Here is a 20,088-nt window from a genome sequence, read left to right as displayed (position 1 = left end):
CTTGGGTTGATGAGAAGTAGGGAAGTAACCGCAGACTGACCACAAACCATCCGCAGGCCAGAGACGGCAGGACAAGGCTGCCCCTTTACCCAGCTGACTAAAGGGACCTCCCAGGGCCACGCGGGCCCTCACCTGCAGGGCTCCTTGGTGGGGTGGTGCCCAGCAGCACTGACGCTGGGGATGACCATGACCTGGTCCAGGTCCTGGTTTGCCGTGACTGGGCACGTTGTTTGCCCTCTGGACCCTGTCCCCGTGTGACAGCAATGATCTGATGGGACCTAACAGAATTCTTGAGTGGACGAAACAGTATAGTGTAAGGCATTTTGGACCTTGGTATTCAGTGTGGTCCTGGCTTTGGGCATCAGCTGGCACTTATCAGGGCACAGACGCTCAGGCACCCCCAGTCAGCACCTGCAATTAAACTGGGTGCAATGGCCGTGACTGTGAAGTCCTGCTTTTAAAGAGTCCCCAAGTCTCCCCAGCCCTACCCCTTACCAGGTTTGCTAGGGAAAAACCCCTAGAGCACAAAGGTACCAGCGCTGCCCACGTCACTTTATCCTTTCCTACTTTATTACTTCAAATTAACAACCACAATAAAGCTCAAAAAAGTCCAATATTTACACAGGAAAAAAGTACAAAATTCCCCCCAAAGTTCTTCAGTATTTTTTTTTTCAGTTTTTTTAAATTACAAAGTAATAAAAAGCTTTGCTCTTTAATTAAAAAAAAAAACGGAAAAAGGGAAACAGGGGTAAATAAATTAGGAAATACACACACGGAGGGAACAAACAAAAGTAAAAGCAGGTGTTAACTAGGAGGGATGGGTACATCCCGCGCCCAGCCAACCCCGGTTCCTCCTCAGAGAGGCCTGGCCCCGGGGAGGGAACCCCAGGTGACTGTCAGGACCAAGGAGTTAATTTATGACCCAGGAGCCAGATGTTTCTGGAAGTAGTCTCCGCGGATTCTGCCCTAAGACCAGGAAAGGGGGGTGGGGCTGCCACAGGCGGGTGACAGTCTCAGGGGTTGGCGGTGCCCTTCTGGAGGGACACGGAGGTCACTTCCGCCTGTGTCCTTGGTAGGGGGATGAGAACAGAAACTGGGCCTGGCTGGCGGGGCGGGCACCTGCTGTCCCAGGAGATACAGGTCAGACACACACACACACACGAGGCACCTCAGCCCCCGCCACCTCACCAAACACTCGAGGTCTCTGTTGAGAGGCAAAGGGACCCAGACACTCAGGGGACACTGGAAAAAGCCCAACACAGAAAGTTGGCCTCTGCCGTCCGGGGCAGGCGGGGCGGGGCTGAGGCTCCGACCCGCCACACGTCCAGTGTCCGGCTCTGGCCGCCTCCGACGGCATCTCAGCTCCAGGCCGGAGACGGGCAGCGTGGGGCGGGGGGCCCAGTGTCCTGTCCGAGTCTGGCAGCCTGACGGTCACGGGCAGCGGGAGAAGCAAAGGGACCAGAGTCCTCCGTGCTCTGGGCACACCATCATCTTGCCGTTGGCCAAAAAAACATCAACGAAACAAAATCCATTGTGGGTCTTGTGCTGGGTTTTTCTTTCCTTTTTGATTTCTTGAGTGGTTCCCCCCATCATTGTGTTGGTTTTTTTTTTTTTTTAAAGAAAATACAGTGAAGACACTAGGAAGAAGACAGAAGACAGATTAAAATGGATCTGCCTCTGGTTACCCATCCACCAGACCCCTGCAGCTCCTGCGTCCCTCTCCCTGGGGCCTACAGGAGGTGCTCACTTTCACCAGAACAGTCCCTCTCCCTCCTCACCCCCCGCCACACGTCTGCCCTGCCCTGCCATTCAGAGGGTTCATGAGTCTGAGGCCTGATGAAGCAAAGACCCCACTTTATGTCCGCTGTGTGTGGGGAATGAATTTCTGCAAAGCAATTCATACTCAGGATGTCCTGGAGTGAGGCCCAGCTGCCTCTGATATTAAACTGCTGTCTGCCATTGTATGTATCCCCCATGGAGTACAGGCCTCCCCCCAACAAGCACTCCCCTTCCACATTTCAGGCCCCGGAGTAGACAGCTGCTGTGTGCCACCTTGGGGCCTCACCCAGTCCCAGAAGAGGCCTCAAGACTCAAATTGGCTGTGAGGACTCCCGCGGGCCTCGACGGCAGAGAAACGCCCGTCCACGGCCCTGCTCTGAGTGTTCTGCGTGAGTTAAAGGCTGAGACAGGGCTGAAGCTCCAGGAGGTGAGGGTGCGAGTGCAACTTTCTAGACTACATTAATGCAAAGTGGGTGGAAGGCCCCAGGGCAGAGTACGGGTTTCCTTCAGACATGAAGGGCCAGGCCAGCTCCAAGCCTGAGACAAGCAGGTACTGAGATCTAAACTCCCTTGAGGTCCTCCCACTCTGCAACTCACAGCTCCTCCCCTAGGGCCCTGGTTGTTCCCAGCCCTGGCTGGGCTGTGTCCAAAGCAGACATCAACTCACCTAAGCAAATACTGGTTCGACGGCAGGTCCTCCTCACTTCCCGAGATGGTCAAATGGCACGCTTGTCTTTGGGAAGCGGGGGAGGGTGTATGACTTGGTGGCAATGGCAATCTGGTCAGTCTCCCCAACAGAGGAGCCCAGTCCACCCCCCAAGGCCCTGCAGCCCTAGTCCCGAGAGGCAGAGCAGCTGCCCAGGCTACATGAGTCCAGCTCACGGCCTGTCCTGAGAGAGCAGGCCTCTCAGCTGTCAGGTTATCCTCCCTAGACAGCCACGGACGCCCCCTTCCAAGACCAGACATGGCTCCTAAGTAGGGCAGCCAGACAGGACCCACCCACCCCTCAATCCTGGGCTGACAGGGACCCCTGAGGGGCGCCCTCATAGCAGGGACCACGAGCCCCTCCTGGGTGAGCTCCCTGCTGCCCACCCAAATAAGCCCCTGGGGGTCCAGTTTAATATCAGGCCAGATATTAAACAGCAGTTTAACAAAGGCCAGAGCTGCTTGCTGGGGCACAGACTGCCCTGAGCTCTAACTCCCAGCTCTGCTCAGTGGGGACGATCAAACCAAAAGGGGAAAGGTGGCCCGACCCTGCTCCCAGGTTCTCAAGGAGAGCCAGGAGGGAGGCGCAGCACCCTGGGCCCGACTCCGGCCTGGGAGCCTCGTGCTCACCTGTGAGGCTGAGATCCGGGAGACCTCTTGCCGCCCAGTGAGGTCGGAGGACGAGACGTTGGCGGGCGCGCCCCTGTGTAGCCTCATGCTCACCTTCCTCTCTCTGTCGACCCGTGAGATCGCTCTGGGAGAAGTATTGCCTGGAGGGCGAGGCGGGGGGAAGCCACCCTCAGCATTAGGAGCTCTGGCTGTGGCACTGGACCCCTGGCACCCGGCCCTCACACTCTGCTCACCAGCTTGCTGGATGCGGGAGGCTGGAGTGGAAGCCACGGGCTCGGCGGCACTGCGGAGCCGGTTGGCAGTGGCCCCTGTGGGCGGGCCAGGGGGCAGGGCCCGGGTGGCGGACCCCCGGAGCTGCCCCATCCTCTCCTCGCGCTCGTGTTCTCGCCGCTCCCGGTCCACGTCCTCGGGGTTCCGGGCTGCACCCTGTGGAGACACAAGATGAGAGCTGGTCAGTGCTGAGAGGGCAGGGGACTCCAGGATCTGTCCCTCCTGCAGGACTGAGAGGGCCAGGGAGGCCAGATGGGCATCTTGGGAAAGGGGTACCTCAGAAACCCTCTGGTCCAACCTCCCCACAAAGCCGGAAGCCCAAAGGTCTGGAAATGACCCATGATCACACAGCACAGAGAAACAGCCATACAACCGCCCAGAGGAAGGTCACTCTGCTCTGGTCACCAGGGGCTAGAGTCAGAGCCTGGAAGGGCCCCAGATGACCAAGAGTACCTCTGGACCCTCTCAACCGCTATGTTCAAAGAGCCCTTGGCTCCCCTCGGTGCCCCAGCAGAGCAGGGCAGCATTCAGAGGCCAGCTGAGGGAGTTAGAAGGCCAGCTGAAGGTGGGCTGGGACTTGATGGGTCTCTCAGGTTCCAGTCAGGGCCTCTTTCCAAGGGGTCATTCTCCCCCTGCCCCTGACAATGGCTTCTGGCAAGCACTAGATGCCCATGGAGGATAGAGAGGCCCAGCAAACAGGCTGGGTGCAGAAGGGGTGTGGGAGCCCTGCCCTCAGCCACTACCACCCCCAGTGCAGGAGGAAAGGAGAGGCACCCAGAGAGGAGCACATGGGAGCAGTGCCGGGCCATGTTACCTAGTTGGTCCTGGGGTCGTCCACAGGGAAGGGCAGGGGGCTGGCATGAGGGGGGCCGCATCTGTGGAGGAGAGAGCTGCGGGCTGAGTTGGGGGTCTGTTCATGGGCTACAGGGTGCAGGTTCCTGTGACCCTGGGTCTCTCCCAGGAACTGGCCAAAAAAGCCCTGCCTTTAAGCAACTCTAGGAGGCAGAGGCCGCAGCTCAGAATAATCCCCAAATTCTAGTGAGGAGCCAAAGCCCAGGGAGGTGTCAGGGCCTGTCTGGGGCCACACAGCTCAGAGTAGGGCTATGCTTTGAATGTAGGCTCTGCTGCCCTGCTCCCTGCTCCCCCAGAGAACTTATCAGAACACTCAGGATGCACACCCCCAAGTCCCCACACCCAAGGCAGGCCTGGAGGCACCAGGCTCGACCTCCCTGGGCTTGCCCGCTGGCAGCGCCAGCCTGGCCAACAGCAAGCTGCCAGAACTAGAGCACATCCTGAGCACGGAGAGCTGCGGCACCAGCCTGCTAGGCAGGTGAGAAGCCGTATCTGCGTTGGGGACACGGAGGCTTGGTGGATTCAGTGGTCCCCTCAGAGGAGCACAGCCCTGGAGCTGGTGTCAAACAAGGGGCTAGAACCCATCCTTGGTGGGAGGTGAGCCGCTGTCCCCATTCCATCCAACCCAAGTGACGCCTCGAGAGACACACGCCAGGGAGGTTTCTTGGCTTTATTTGCACACAAGAAAACATACAAAGTCCACATCAAAGTCACAAAGCATCCACCTGTGTCGCAGGGGCCCGACCTTGGCTGTCGTTTCCTCCTGGCCAGCTGGCTGGACCAGGGACATGGCGGCTGTGTGCGGACAGCAGTGTCCCCGGCTCCAGCTATCTGAGGATTCCCGAGCCTGGCTGCTGAACGACCTGGGTGGCCACTCTGAGGAGGGAAGTTTTCAGTTGAGGCACCCAGCATGGTGTCCAATCTGGAGATGGGTGCTGGTGACGGCTTCTGCAGGGTGGGTGGCGTGGGAGGGGCGTGGCCTTGGGAAGGAAGGTGTGGAAAACCCCCATAATGTGCCCACAGATGCTTCCACCAGGAGACGTGAGGGTGAGCTGGCCACGGTCCTGAGAGGGCCCAAGGCGCCTGCTTATCCAGTTCAATGGCCCTCAAGTCAGAGACTTGTATAGGATAAGGCCGCTGGCACCTCTCTTCAGCTTCTGACTCCAGGGCCTGCCCCAAAAGGATCCCAGGAAGGGGTCGCTGCCAGCAAAAAGTGGGGAGGGTGCGCTGACCTGGCTGGAGATGAGATCTTGCTGGCAGAGTGTTTCACGAGCAGCCACATGGGTGCCTTCTCAAGCAGCACTATCCTACAGAATGTTCCATGATGATGGAAATGTTCGCTCCTGACTTGCCGGGTGTGGTGGGCACTAGTCAGTTCCTAGCAGCCACCAAGAACTTGAAGAGTGGCGAATGTGGCCATAAAAATACATATTCAGCTTTGATTAATTTTATTCTATTAAAAATCAGTCACAGGTAGCCAGAGGCTGCCACACTGGATGGCACAGGCCCAGACAATGCAAACCATCCTCGGAGCAGTGCTGAGAAGGCTGAGCACATCACGGAACCAGACTCAGGGACAAGCGTCTACCAGATGAGCCAGTGTCAAAGTCATGACCCTGTGGCAAGAAGATTTGGCCCCACAGGCCCTAGGCCCTTGGCAGCCATCCCAGCCAGGTCTGCGGTAAAAGGTGCCCCACTGTCCAACTCCCACCCCCATCCTGGTATCCCTTGGTCTGCAGAACCCTGTTCTCTGCCTGACTTCTGTCTCTCTCCCTGCAGAACAGGACCAGGCTGCTGTCTGAGACCCAGAGAGGTGGGTGGGGCACGTGACCAACGTGACCCCAGTGTCCGGGAGAGCAGGCCTTCAGCCTGAGTGGCAGTGAGCAGAGGGCAGGGCCATGAAAGGAGATGTTCAGCAGGATGACACTCCGGGGGGCGTTTAACTTGTCCAGGTTCAACAAAGAGGCCGCCACCTGGGCCCAGCTGAGGCTGCTCCTGCAGCCGTTCCCACTAGGCCCCTCCAGGGCAGCGACATCCACCCTCCTGCAGGTGCTATTCCTCAGCAGTTGCTTTATCGAGAATCTTGTGGCAGGGTCTTCTCCGCCATACCCTCCACTGTACCCCCACACCACGCCAGGGACGCCTCCTCCGGCCTGGCCCTGATGGGCTCAGGTGCACCTGCTGACATCAGAACTGGGGCCCCGGAGTCCAGACCACAGGCCAGTAGTTTTGGGGGGGCAACTCCTCCACCTCTTCCATGGGCCTATCTGGAGGGCCCTGGGTGCCCACAGGCAACGGGCACCTGGAAGGGACAGAAAGAGCACAGCAGAGGCTCAGCCGCTTGTGCTCACCTGGCCATGTAATGAGGCATGGAAAGGCCAGGCCTTGGAGGGTCCTTACCAGTATGAGGATGGGTACGTGGTCCCGGCACAGGGACAGGGGTGGGGGTAGGGCAGTGCGAGAGCTTCGTTGTCACGGGGCTGAGCCTGACTCGAGGAAGCCCCCTTTTCCAGAAGAGACGTGAAACAAGACATACGATTTCACAGATTCCGGAGCTCCGAGCACAGCCGACGGTTGCTTCTCCCCACCCCACCCCCCAAGACCCTTAAAAGAAAGAGGCAGAACAGCTGCCCAGCAAGACCCAGGGACCCACAACCAGGAAGAAAGAAACCACAGTGGATGGGTCCAAGCTGCCCAGAGGGCCCACTGTGAGAGCAGTCGCCTGGGACGTGCAGAACAGCAAGAGCAGAATGGTGTAGGCCACGATCAAGGCCGCCGGGGAGCCCACCAGCGCCAGCCACGCCCGGGCGTGGGCACTGAGGAGAGACTGCAGGCCCAGCCAGGTCCTCCTGGTTCTGGTGGGAGGCAGCACCCTGCCTGGGCCCAGGCCATCAGCACTGATGAGGATGGAGTGGGGGGGCCATGGGGGCTCTGGGACCCCAGTGAGATCACTTGTGCTATCCAGCTCATAGTGCCCATTTTTGGGGAGCCCCGCCCACCACAGAGCCACCTTGGCTTGATGAGTCAGGGCCTCCCCCATCCTGCCCCCCATGCCCGCCTTGGTCTCCAGGTGACTCACGAATTTGAGCATGTTCCAGTCGAAGACGTAGTCATAGGAGAAGCCCTGCCGGTGGAAGAGGTTGCGGAAGAGCTGGCGCAGGTAGGAGTAGTCAGGCTTGTCGTCAAACCGCAGGGAGCGGCAGAAGTTGAGGTATGTGGAGAACTCAGCTGGCGGGGGGCGGGACAGAAGAGCCGCGGTAAGACCCCTGCTCCCAGAACTCCCAGCAGCCTGTGTTGTCCTACCAACCCATCGGGCCAGCAAACACTTTCAATCTGAGAGCAGGCCAGACAGAAACAAACAGAACCACAGGTCTCCCTGTGGTGCAAAACCCAGCGGCCTGGAAGCAGAGCCTTTGCGGACACGAGAGTAAACGAAGACTGTGAACAACCGGCCAGTGGCCCGGCTCCCTCAAGACCCTGGTTTACAGTCTTCACTGGCTCTGCCAAGGATTCTGGGGGTGATGGAGATGACAGGGCAACAGCTGTCATCAACCCCAAGGGCAGCTGAGAGCCCACGGGAACTCCTAACATAATGTGTTGGAGGAGCCAATTCCTCCTTCAAAAAGAAGGGGTGGGAGAGGGCCCTTGGGAGAGAACAGAAGATACGCATATCAGCCCACCCGGGTTCCTGGCACAGAGCGCCTGAGGCTCCTGACACCTCCCAAGCAATAAGAGAATCTCTTGTTCCAACTGCTGGTCTCTCGCTGAGGCCCCGACACAAGGTTCCCTAAACCCTGTCACTTCCTCAGTGACAAGAATACAGCGAGGCCATTCTCCATAGACAGCTGGAGGGCGGCCCTCAGAAGACTAAGCCGTAATAGAAGCTGGGAATTTTCAGCACCCCATCCCGCAACTTCTGGAGAGGGCAGGGATGGAGTTAACAATCAAGCACGCCTGCGTGATGAAGCCTCTGCAAAATCCAACAGTAAGGGGCTCCAAAAGGTTCCAGGTGAGGAAGCACATTCATGCCAGCTCCCTGATTCATGAGGACAGAGCCCCTGTGCCTGCGCCTCCCAGATCTCACCCTCTGGACCCTCATCATGCTATACAGCCGCACCCTTCAATGAACTGGGAGATGGGAGGGTCCCTGCTGTGTGAGGCATCCTAGCGAGTAGCTGGGGCCCACGGAAGGGGGGATGGCGGCAGTGTTTTAGAGCCAATGGTCAAGAAGCACAGGCAGCAGCTGAATTTGCACCTGGCATCTGAAGGGGGTGAGCACGGTGTTGGGGGACAGCCCTTAACCCAGGGACACAGTGCTATCCCCATGAGACAGCATCAGAATGGGGCTAGGCCACAGGACACCCAGCTGATGCAGCAGGAGCCACACAGCGTGGGGACAAACCTCCACACACGGGTGACGGAGGCCTCGCAGACAACACGTCCCGTGTGAGTGGAGGAGGCGGCAGAAGGAGAGGCGTGTTTCTGCTGATACTGAGCCTTGAGAGGCCAGACAGGAGCGTGAGTCAGGACAGCCAGACCCCCCAGCTGGGCCCGAGCAATGCCCATGCCGTGATCAATCACCTGGTGCCAGGGCAGCAAGCGCCCAGTGTACTATGCATGGCTGTGTCGTCCCCTTGGAAAGGGCCTCAGGGGTCTCCCAGCAACCTGAACCCCACCGGGTTACTCACAGGGGTAGCCTTTGCAGAGGACCTCGATGGGTGTCGACATCTTCTTCTCGCTGATTCGCTCGTACTTCTGGCGCTTGGTGGCGGCCTTGAGGCCCTGCCAGGGCAGGGAGCCCAGGTTGAAGTACATGAGCACATAGCCCAGGCTCTCCAGGTCATCTCGTCGGCTTTGCTCTGCACAATTAAGGACAAGGTAAGGGGCCAGGTCAACTGGTGTTCCCAGCTGCTGGGGGCAAGACCCCTCCTCTCCTCTTTCAGGACACCTCTTCAAGTGAGGGGCACCACCCACGCCATTAACCCAATGCTGGGGAACCCCCTCGTGTGCTGTCTTTCAGCAGCTGCTACAAACAGGCCTTACTGTGGCCCTCTCCTACAGACAAGGGGCCTGAGGCTGAGCTTCTCAATTCCATCTAGGCCTAGTTTTCCTAGCTCAGGCACTTAGTCTCATTCAGCAGCGATGCAGTCGGCATCCCAGTGCCATCTTGGCCAGCCAATACACCAGCTGCAGCATCAGACAAGGCTGGGGTCAAATCGAGCTAGAACATTTGATAAGGAGCAAAACCTTAAGAATCTATGTTGCGGGGTCTCCCTGGTGGTGCAGGGGTTAAAGACAGCGCTATCAAGCTATCGCCAGTCACTGTAGCACGAGTTCCATCCCCAGCTGGCCACGGGGCAACCCACATGGCACAGCAGACCTCTCCTGTCTCACCCGCTGCTCCCCTCAGCAGTGTGTTTCAGTCAATCTGCCTGTTCTGTTCCCCACTCCGTCTCTGGTGAATTCTGTCACACACACACACCCCTCCCCGGCACCTCTGCTCTGTACCCCAGCTCTTGTATGCATAAATAAATAAATCTTAAAAAAAAAAAAAAAAAAAGCACCTATGTTCCCCCTGGCACCTGTAGCTCCCGCCCTCGCCCACTCTACTGGCTGCCGTGGGGGGGGGGGGGGAGTTAGGCTTTTGAAGGTGCTGGGCACACTGCTCTCTCTTACAGAGCGGAAGACGTGACTTGTAGCAAGTTAGGGGGATAAATACAGCTGCAGAAAGTCAGGGCCCTGTCCAGCTGCTGGTGGTCTGCTTTACTCCTAGGCCTCACTCACCGATGCCCAGGTGGGTGTTGATGGAGGCATAGCGGGCAGTGCCAGTCAAATTCTTGTTTTCCCGGTAGGGGATGTGCTGGTGTGTGCGGGCATCCCGGTACTTCTTGGCCAGGCCAAAGTCGATGATGTAGACCAGGTTGCCCTTCTTCCCCAGCCCCATGAGGAAGTTGTCGGGCTTGACATCCCGGTGGATGAAGTTCTTCGAGTGGATGTACTCAATGCGGCTGATCTGGAGTAGGGCAGAGGACAGCGAATCATTCAGCAAGTCTTTCAGGGACAGGCGTGCACCCAAGTGCTCGGGCCTGGCCCTGTTCTAGGGCTGATGGCTGGGGCCATGGAGGTGGCACATGTGAGCATGCACACACACAAGCACACAGCCCTGCCCTGGATGGGAGACAAAGATCTGTCTACAACAGTGTAAGACGATTTCAAGGGGTGGGTCAGGGAAGGCTTCCTGGAGAAATAGCACTAGACAGGAGCTCTGAAGAGGGAGTTAACCAAGTTGTTGTGAGACAGGGAAAGAGTAAGGTAAGAGAGCTAATGGCAAGATCTAGTAACGAAGTCTGAAAGGCATTGGCCCTACGAAGATTTGCCTGCCTGGCTCTGTACCCTTGGACTAGGTGTCAGAGAGGCATTTTTAAAGGTTGCTCAGGCAACCAGATTGGAGGGGAGGGGATGAGAGGGCATACCAATGAAGCCTAAACTTGGCAGGAATGATAAGATGGAGACCAAAAGACAGGCTTTGTTCCCACTGCCACAGGACACCAAAATCAGGTGACACCATCCTCTGTTGAATGACCTTTAAAATCTTCACAGCCTGGGCCTCCCCTGGTGGCGCAGCGGTTGAGCACTGGGCTGCGAAGCTGCCCGCAGCCTCTGCAGCGCCGGTTCGATCCCCCACCGCCAGCGAGGGTCCTGCATGGTGCGACAGACCTCTCCTGCCACGCCCGCTGCTCCCCTCAGCAGTGTATTTCATCAATCTGCCTGTTCTGTTCCCCGCTCTGGCTCTGGTGAATTCTCTCATCCTCTCGCACTTCTGACTGTACCCAGTGCTTGTATAAATAAATAAATCAAACTTAAAAAAAAAAAAAAAAGGTAAATCCTTCAAAAAAAAAAAATCAAATCAAATCAAATCTTCACAGCCTGAGACTGAACCCTGCAATGTAGGTTCTCAACACACCATGCCAGGTCCAAATCTGATGCTTTCACAATTTGTAAATTTCTTCCCTGGCGTTTATAAAGGGCTCTAGGACCTAGGAATGGCTCCAGGACAGGCCCCTGCTCTGGTGTGGCTCTGTGTGAGGTCCCACTGGACCCGAGGACACCCCAGCAAAGGGGAAACTCTCCCCTAAAATGACTAAGGCTCAATGAGTCCTAGCAGCTCACCTTGGGCACCACACTAGGACAGGAGCCAGCCCTACCCCCGGAGCCCAACTCAATAGGTCTGGGGTTGGATCTGGGAATCTGCATTTTTTTGGACTCTGCATTTTAAACCCATTGTTCAGCAGGAGTCAATGTGCCCTGATCCTAAACCAGGAAGCAGGCCAGTCCTATGCCCTGTCACTCCTGCTGCAACCCACATGGCACAGCAGGAGGCAGGGCTGGCACCCTGTGCAACCTGGCACAACAGGCAAGCAGAGGCTGGACAGGAAGCTGGGGGACTCACCATCTGGTCGGCCAGGAGCAGCACCGTCTTGAGGCTGAACTTGCGGGAGCAGAAGTTGAAGAGGTCCTCGAGGCTGGGCCCCAACAGCTCCATGACCATGACATTATAGTCGCCCTCGGCGCCACACCACTTGATGGACGGGATTCCCACTGTGGGCCGGGGAAGCAGGAGCAATCAGGGCATATCCCTCTCTGACAAAGACCAGAGCCAGGGCTCTTTGCACACACGCACACGCATGCAGTTGTACACAGTTCTCAGACTCCCCAGCATCCCACCAGGCCTCCTCCCGGCCCTCACCTCCCCCTTGCATCATCTTGTAGAACTTGCTCTCGATGTGAAGCTGGGGGTGCTTCGTTTTCACACACTCAAGTTTGATGGCAACTTCTTCCCCAGAGGCGATGTTGGCACCTGGGGAGGGGGGAGGACACAGGGATCAGAGTCACCCTCTGCCAGGTGGGCAGCCCAGAGCCCCCGACCAACTGGATGTCTGCCTGTGAGGCGCTCAGGGCCCCTTGGAGGAGACTGGAATGATGACAAGAGGGCCCAAGGCCATAACAAATGGAAGCAGAGGGGCGATGAGGGCACAAGAGCACCTCCCAGTGAGGGCAGGAGGAGAGAGAACTGCAAGAGGTGCCAGGTGGAGGCGGTGAGGAGCCACAGACAGTTCAGGGGGCCACAGGCTGGGGCAGCAAGAAGGCTGGATGCGGGCCAGGCCCATGAAGGCACAGACCAGTCAGGACACCTTCTCCTGGGAAAAGGGAGCCACTGAGAATGTGTGGGCTGGGGAGAGGTGAGATCCACGGGGCATCAGACTGAGGAGAGAAATGGGCAGGGCAGACCAGGGGAGCCCAATGGGCGGGGGTGTGGGTGCGGTCAGTGTGGACACACGGGGGCAACACTGAGCTGCAGGTCGAGGATCAGGATGGGTCCCACCACTGCCACGGCAGGGGCACCACCAAGGAGCCCATACTGTCCCCAGCACTTCCCCACTCGGCACCTGTGGACCCTCAACCCGGCTTCAGAGACAGGCAGCCCAAGGTCCAGGTGGTCGGAGTCTGCGCAGCAGGGTCCTGCCTGCAGCACCAGTTCCCACCGACAGCCCTGGGGGCTCGCAGGCAGGACCTTCACACACCCCAAAGTCTAAGGCACCTTCTGGCAAGGAACCACAGAGCAGGGCTAGGCAGGTCCCAGAGAGCTGAGGCTGAAGGAGACTCAAAGCTTAAAACATGCCTCTCCCCTACGTCTATGTCTCTAGTCTCTCTAGGTCCCTCTTCAACCCACCTCCCACACAGACCCTCCGTGCTCCTTCCAACGCCCCCACTCCGGGAGGCCAGTTGACGCCTCACAGCACTGGAGCCCAAGGTGCCTGCGGGTGGGTGAGTCAGGGTAAAGAGAAGGGCGCCCACCCCCTGCTCCCCCACCGTCATGGAGACGCACAGCACGGCTAAGCCTTAGACCACTGCTCCGCGCGAGCAAGCCGGGCGCGGACGACCCCAGGAGACAGGGTTCCACCGCAGGAAATGCTCAGGACAGGCAAACCCAGAGACAGGCTGTGGCTGCCAGGAGCCGGGGAGGGCAGCAGGGAGAGCCTGCTCAATGGGCACAAGTTTCCTTCGTGATGAGGAGCAAGCTGGGGTCGGTGGCTGCACAGCACTGGGAATGTGCTAAATGCCACTAAATTGTACACTTTAAAGTGGTTAATTTTATGTTATGTAAATCTCACCTCAATTAAAAAAAAAAAAACAGAAGCAAGAGACAGAAGAATGCAAGCGCTGTTTTTTTCTGGTAGTTTTATTCACTTTCCTGCAGTATGTAATTGAGCTTTTCTGCTTTCTATCCATCTATCATTGCCTCTTCCCTTCTGTACCCCCACCCCATCTCTCATGCTCCCTCCTTTTTAACCTCAGACACCTCAACTTTGGTTCTCCCTATGGGCTAGCTGCTGAGCACGGTTCTCTACTTCTCAATTTTCAGAACACAGCACCGGAACATCGCTGGGGGATGTAAACCTGCGATGAGAGTCTTCAACAAAAGGGTACCCGGAAATGCCAGCACTGCGTCTCCTCTCCGAAGGGGAGAGTGAAGACAGGCACGCAGGGGGCGGGGGCTGAAGGTTACAGGCATGCTCTCTGACCTCAGCGGGGAGGTGGGGGGGCCTGCCAAGCCCGAACCTCACCTGTACTCTTTTGTACCTGCTGAACGTTTACTAAGAGGCAAAACTAAAGCTGGCCATGCCCTCCCCCCACCCCCCGCAGGCAAGACCAGCTTTAAAACCATGGAATGGTAGCAGGGAGAGCTGTCTATTAACTGGGATAGGTAAAGCTCTACCTCCCTAACAATCCTGAAAGCATGCAACAATACAGCCTTCCTGCCCTCCAGAGAAGGAATTCCTTCTCCATGGCAAACACACTGGAAGCAAAGTCCTAAGAATACCTGCTCGTAACTCCTACCACCAGCGAGGAGCCAAGATGGCCCTACACGGAGCACTCCTCACGTCAGGAGGAAAGAGGCCACAGATGCAACAGGAAGTAGGGTCCAGGGTCACAACAGATACTTCAGGTGAAAGAAATTAAAACACAACGGTTTACTTCAAGGAAAAGATGTTCTACCTCCGTGAATGAGAATCCAAGTTAAAATGACCCTGAGAGACCACCTTTGACCTCTAAGTCGCAGAAGCCCCAAGGGAAGGTACCTGCCTGTCTGAGGGCAGGGCTGTGGGGCAACAGACGCCGTGTGACTGGCACCTCTTCGCTGGAGGACACTTGGGCCCCAAACACCCTCCCACTCTGGGGAGTCGATTTAACATCCTTGCTTCGTGCAAAGAGCAAAATGCAAGGCTCTCTGCTGGGGGCTGTCTGTAAGAGCAGAAGCTTGGAAAGGAGCCAAAGGGGACTGTGGTGAAACGAAGAACGGGCCAGCCACAAAACAGAGCACAATGGAAAAAGAATGAGGAAGCCTCTCTGCGCAGAAGTGGAAAGTTCTCAAAGACACAGGAAGTGAAAGAGCAAAGTGCGGAACATCATGTATTCTGCGCTCTCTGTAGTCCTGAAAAAAAAAAAAGTCTGTTTGGTGGCCGTTTCACAACAGGAGGCAAAATGAAGACTGGGGCGGGGGGGGGGGGGGGGGCCCGCAGGGCGCAGCAGGTATTTCACTGGGTACCATGTTACACCTTGTGATTATCCTCAGCTCCGTTGCCGAGCTGCAGTTCCGTCCTATGCAATCCCTCATTTCAAGCACAAGCATCAGTGGTTTGTGGATCTGCAAGGCGCCCAGCGCCATTGATTTTAGAGCTGGTGCATCGCCCCCATGTGACCCCAGTTGCCTGGCCCCATGACCACTGCTTCCTGTCTCCAGGCCAGCCTATTCCTCACACTGACACTACCTGGTCCTCTGAGCTTCCTGCACTCAGCACGCTTCTGTTTTCATTTTGGTTTTGTCTCTTCATTTTTGAACCACATAAAATAAAATTAAAATTTGCAAAACAAAACAAAGTAGTGCATCCAGTGACCAAATGGGGAGGAAAGTGCTCTGCCACACAGCGCTCATCGCTGGGGAGAGCAGTGCCCAGCGCCCGTTTTCTGGGGACAGGGAGGGGTTGGGCTCACCAGCACCCTTAGGGATATGGGCTCCAGGCCAGAATCCTGTTCTGTCACCTCCTGACAGGGGACCTTGGGCAAGTGACATTACCTTCTGCACCCAGGGGGTCCATCGGTAAATGGGACAACAGCACCCTGCTTGTGGGGTTGTTCTGAGGTGTGAAGCTGTCTAGGCCCATGCCTCACACTCAGGAGGTGCTCAGCCAAGTGCTGCCCAGGTGCCAGTGCAGGCTGGCGGCAGGCAAGGAAGGGAACAGGCACACTGTGGCCAAGACGCCCCCCTCCCCCGCCAAAGGGGGGCTGTGAGGACTCCTGACACAGCAACAGGACTGCCAGACGCCCAAGGCCACAACCAGTGCCGGTATTTTGGGGTGCCGTGAGCTCTGGGTGGTTTGAAGCAGTTGACAAGGTCCATGGAAGAGGTGAGCAGGGGAGAGGCTGGAGGGTCTCCAATGCGGAGTTAAAATCCTTTAGACTCCAGGGCCTAGGTAGCTGGCTTACAGGGGTTCTCAGCCTTGGCCCTTCTGACATTTCAGGGTGCTCAGCAGCATCCCTGACCTTTATATATTAGTTGCCAGTACCACACCCCCAAATTGAAACAACCAAAAATGTCTCCAGACTTTGCCAACTGCCCCCTTAAGACAATGCCCCCCTCCCTGCTAAGAGCCACTGGTGTATCAGGAAGGCCCGGAGTGGGAAGCCAGAGGCGGCTGTGGCAACAGTGCAGACAAGTGGCAACAGTGCAGACAAGCGGCTGGCAGCTGCTGGAGAATGGACCCTCTGGCAGCAGGGCCTTCAGCACTCAGGATCAGGCAGATGCCCGCAGAGATGAGAGGCGGGGAAGAAAGCCCTTCCCTGGGGCGGAGGGCCTCAGGAGCCCTTTAACCCTTGAACTTTACACCAGTCTGCATTCCTGACTTTGTATCTCCATCCTAGACGTGGAAACTGAGACACCAAAGGTCAATGACTAAAGGACAAGCAACTTCCCCAGGTTAGAGACCTAAGCGGTTATGTAAGGTCTCCTGACTCCAGCAGTCGACCACCCCCACTGGACCCTGGTGCTGCCTCAGAATCCTGGCAGGAAGCTGCCAGCCTTGACTCTGATCTCCCTTGCTTCTCACACTGCAGAGCTGCAACTCAGAGAGATCAAGTACTTGGCCCCAAGTCACTGAGAACTGGCTGGGGCAGAGCCAGGATTTGAAATTTAGTCTCTAAAGCCACTGCTTTTTCCCTGTATCCCAAGTGAAAAGTGCCAGAGCAGAGCAGAGAGGTGCAGGGACAGCCTAGTGTAGAAGATGGGGCCCTCACATGGGGCTCACTGGGGCACACTGCAGACACCGGATAACCACACCTGGCTGGACTGGAGGGTGGGGCCCACCGATCAGAGGCCTGGAACTGACTGTCCCCCACAACTACCTGTTGGGGGAAGCAGAGCTCCCTCTCACTGACAGCTGAGAACCAGAGACAGAAGGGTCTAGGGGATTCCCAGAGCCAGCAGTTAGCAGAGAGGACATGACTCAGTCACCCCTGGATACTATGCAGCCACTTTGAGGCCCTAACAAAGCTTGCCCTGCTCTCCTGGCCACTCCCCATGACAAAGAGGGCAGAGGAGAGTCAAAGAGGACCTGCGGGCTTGCGGCCACATCGGGATGTGCCTGCTCCTGCGATCCTGGAAAGCGGGGCCTGGAGGCTGCGCCCAGCCCACCTGCAGAGGCCATCTGGAGTCAGGCCCTGGCACCAGCACATACAACAAGAATGTGGCCAGAACTTTGAACAAAGGCAACCATGAGGCCAGCTGGGGAGGCCCTACAATCAACACCATCCCTGTACCAGCAAGACAGTGTTGGGAGGGAGTTGGCAGGACAGCAGTCAGGGCATGGGCCCCAAAGAAGCTGGACACTCAGGCCCAAGAGGACCAGATCCTCGATAAGAGCAAATACCAAGCAGGACAGGGGGCTGGGGTCCAGCATATGCCACCATCTTACTTCCCACCACCTTGGGGTGGGAAGTGACCCTGTTTTGCAAATAGGAAAGCCAGGAACCATCATCACTTGCTCAAGGTCACACGGCTGGTAAAAGAAACACCAGCACCCAAACCTTCCAGAATTTACTCTGGAGTCGGCACAAAGAGTAAGTCTGGACCTAGTTTCTTTCTTTTTCTCTTTTTTTAAAGATTTATTTATTCATTAGAGACTTATTTATTTATTTATTTTAAAGAGGTGTGTATTTTTATTTATTTATTTATTTGTTTGTTTATTTATACAAGCACTGGGTACAGTCAGAAGCACAGGAGGGTGAGAGAATTCACCAGAGCCAGAGCAGGAAGCAGAGCAGGCAGAAGGACCGAAGTACACTGTTGAGGGAAGCAGCGGGCGGCAGGAGAGGTCTGTGCGCCATGCAGGACCCTCCTCCGGTGGCCAGGAGCAACCGGGGATCGAACTGGCGCTGCAGAGGCTGCGGGCAGCTTCGCAACCCAGCGCTCAACCGCTGGTTTCTAAAGCAACAAGGTGACTATAGGATAAACAGGAAGTCTTGCCTCCAGGGAGGTTCTACCAAATGGGACACTGGCTTTCTGAGTGACCTTGGGCTGCCCTACCCCTCCCTGGATCTCAGCTTCCCTTCTGCAAAAAGACCCTGAACCTGGGGTTATCTTGAGCAGGTGTCTGTGTCCAGAGCTGCTTGTCCATGCCTGTGCCCTTGACCAGTGGCTCCGGGCTTTAGTCCTAAGCCCAAGAATCTCCATACAAGGTGTCCTTTGGACCCACCCCAACTCCACAGACAGAAAGAAGATGGCCCAGAACCAGTGCCCCATTTCACAGATGAACATGCTGAGGCTCAGAGAGAAAGTGACTGATCCAAGCAGATTGGGGACCTGCCCCAAAGTCTGACCTTTGACCTCCTATTTTGACCTGAGGCCACTTCACATGCCTTTGCATGGAACAGGCGCCTGGCCGCTCTGTTCACCAGAGAGGCCTCCACGAAACACCCACTGCAGGCAAGCCATGCAGGGTGCTGGGGAGGGCAGGTGGACACAACCTAACACTGGCCAAACTGAAGGGGCCCAAAGTCACAGAGGAAAGCTCTCAGACGGCAACACCTACACTGCCTCTTCCCTCTGCGCTGAGATCTGGGGGTGCCTTCAGTGGAAGGCCTCCCCAGCACTTGCCAATGAACTGCCCATCTAGCTGGCACTTTACAGTTTCCATGCTGCTTTCCCGCGTGCCATTGCATCTGTGCCTCATGAAAGCTTTGCCTGGCCAGGTGTTACCGTCACACAATCCTGGCAGATGGGGACACTGAGGCACAGAGCAACCACGGACACTCCAGCAGACAGTCAGGTCTGGAATCCAGCCTGTCTGCCGTCTCCTTCCCAAGCTGCCTTCTGTGCTCACTCGTGCAGAAGGTACAAAGGTCCCCTTTTCTAGTCTCCTAGAGAAAGCCTGGACGGCCACACCTCAATTGCTTGATGTGTAAAGCAAGGTCTCCACAGGTTGTGAGGACGGGGAGCACATTCCAGCAGCCATGCCTGGCCCCCGTCCTGCTCAGAGATGCAGTGTTACTCTCTGTGCCCTCAGATGGGGGTGAAAAGAACTCACCCCCAGAGGGCAGGGACCATTTCTGAAGCAGCACACTGACTTGTTGGGTTCCTCTGCCCAGGACAGCGTGATGTATCCTCCGTCCCCAAGGAGGAAAGCAGAGGCACAGCCGCCTCTAAGGACACCGGGAGGGGGTGAGGATGAACCCCAGACTGGCCATTTGCTCTCACCACACCCCTTCACTATTACCCGTAAGTGCCAAGAAGGGCCATGCCTTTTAGGCAGGAGCCCCACTTCTCCAGGACCGAGGGCAGGGCTGAGCGGTCAGCGATTTGTTGAAAATGACATCAGAGCAAACTCAACTTTCAACAGGAAGCACATCCAGAGAGCGAGAGAGATCCTTTAGGCACAGATGCCCCCGTCCCTCCACCCTGAGGTTAGGGGAGCCTGCGTCATCCCAAGCCGGCCTGGGCGGAGTGCCAAAAGGCTGGGCCACCGGGAGGGGGCTAGCTGGGAGTAAGCAGCAGCCCAGGCCAGTCCAGAGCATCCTTCTCCCAGGAGGCACGCGAGAGAGGGCTGCTAGGGCTTTCCCACGTGCGGCTGGAGACAGGTCGTCTGCAGCTGGAGATCAGAGCTAAAAATATCCTCCTCTGCCCAGCCCGGGGTCGGTGGGAACCTCACGCTGCCCCGACTACTAAGGAGCACCCCCCCTCATCCCCAACCTGCTGCTTCCTGCCTCACCTGGAAATGTCCTGGAGACAAATGATCAACACGTGTCACCTGCGCCCCGAGCCAAGTTCTGAGCCTGAAATATTGTTATCTTTTCTCCTCCTTGTCCCCCAGGCTGTCCCAGGAGCCCAGAACCACAGGGCGGCAAGCAGGAAGACATACCCAGGTAAATATCTCCGAAGGAGCCACTCCCGATCTTCCGTCCCAGGCGGTACTTGTTCCCCACACGCAGCTCCATGATTCACGTTTGCTGCAGAGAGAAGAGAAATGCTCGGTCAGAGACGCAGGAGCTGGGAAGCGGGGCTCCCCCCCACTAAAAGCCAGACAGGCCATGAGGTACACGGGAGACCAACATTCGCCCTCAGTCCAGGAAGAGAGTGGCCTCCTTTTGCCCGAGGGCAAGCAGATGCCAGGCAGCAGGGCAGGTAGCCAACAGCCTCCGCCCCTGGGGAGTAACCGAGGCCAGCTTAGAACAGGTTTCCACACCGCCAGGGAACAGGTGGACCCGGTGAAGGGGTCTGGAAGGAAATAGTCAAGCAAG

General features: G+C 57.0%; 1 protein-coding gene across 2 annotated transcripts; it reads right to left on the bottom strand.

The window, feature by feature from the left end:
- Nucleotides 1-927: 927 nt before the first annotated feature.
- On the bottom strand, nt 928-19,785 carry CSNK1E (casein kinase 1 epsilon; the record flags this gene model as incomplete). 2 transcript variants are annotated; one of them, XM_084254546.1, is made up of 10 exons in its annotated part: nt 928-1,637; nt 2,447-2,512; nt 3,115-3,254; nt 3,348-3,540; nt 7,316-7,464; nt 8,925-9,095; nt 10,021-10,249; nt 11,687-11,835; nt 11,984-12,094; nt 19,710-19,785. In XM_084254546.1, 9 exons carry the CDS (start codon nt 19,783-19,785, stop codon nt 2,480-2,482), a joined length of 1,251 nt encoding a protein of 416 aa, XP_084110672.1. In that variant the 3' UTR covers nt 928-1,637; nt 2,447-2,479. The 2 variants fall into 2 exon arrangements, with proteins under 2 accessions (XP_084110672.1, XP_084110673.1); XM_084254547.1 differs by lacking the exons at nt 928-1,637; nt 2,447-2,512; nt 3,115-3,254; nt 3,348-3,540 and adding exons at nt 6,364-6,538; nt 6,637-6,740.
- Nucleotides 19,786-20,088: the final 303 nt, after the last annotated feature.

This window comes from Talpa europaea (genome assembly GCF_964194135.1).
Source record: "Talpa europaea genome assembly, chromosome: 15".
NCBI classification, from domain to species: Eukaryota; Metazoa; Chordata; class Mammalia; order Eulipotyphla; family Talpidae; genus Talpa; species Talpa europaea.
This window is presented reverse-complemented; position numbering and strand designations above follow the sequence as displayed.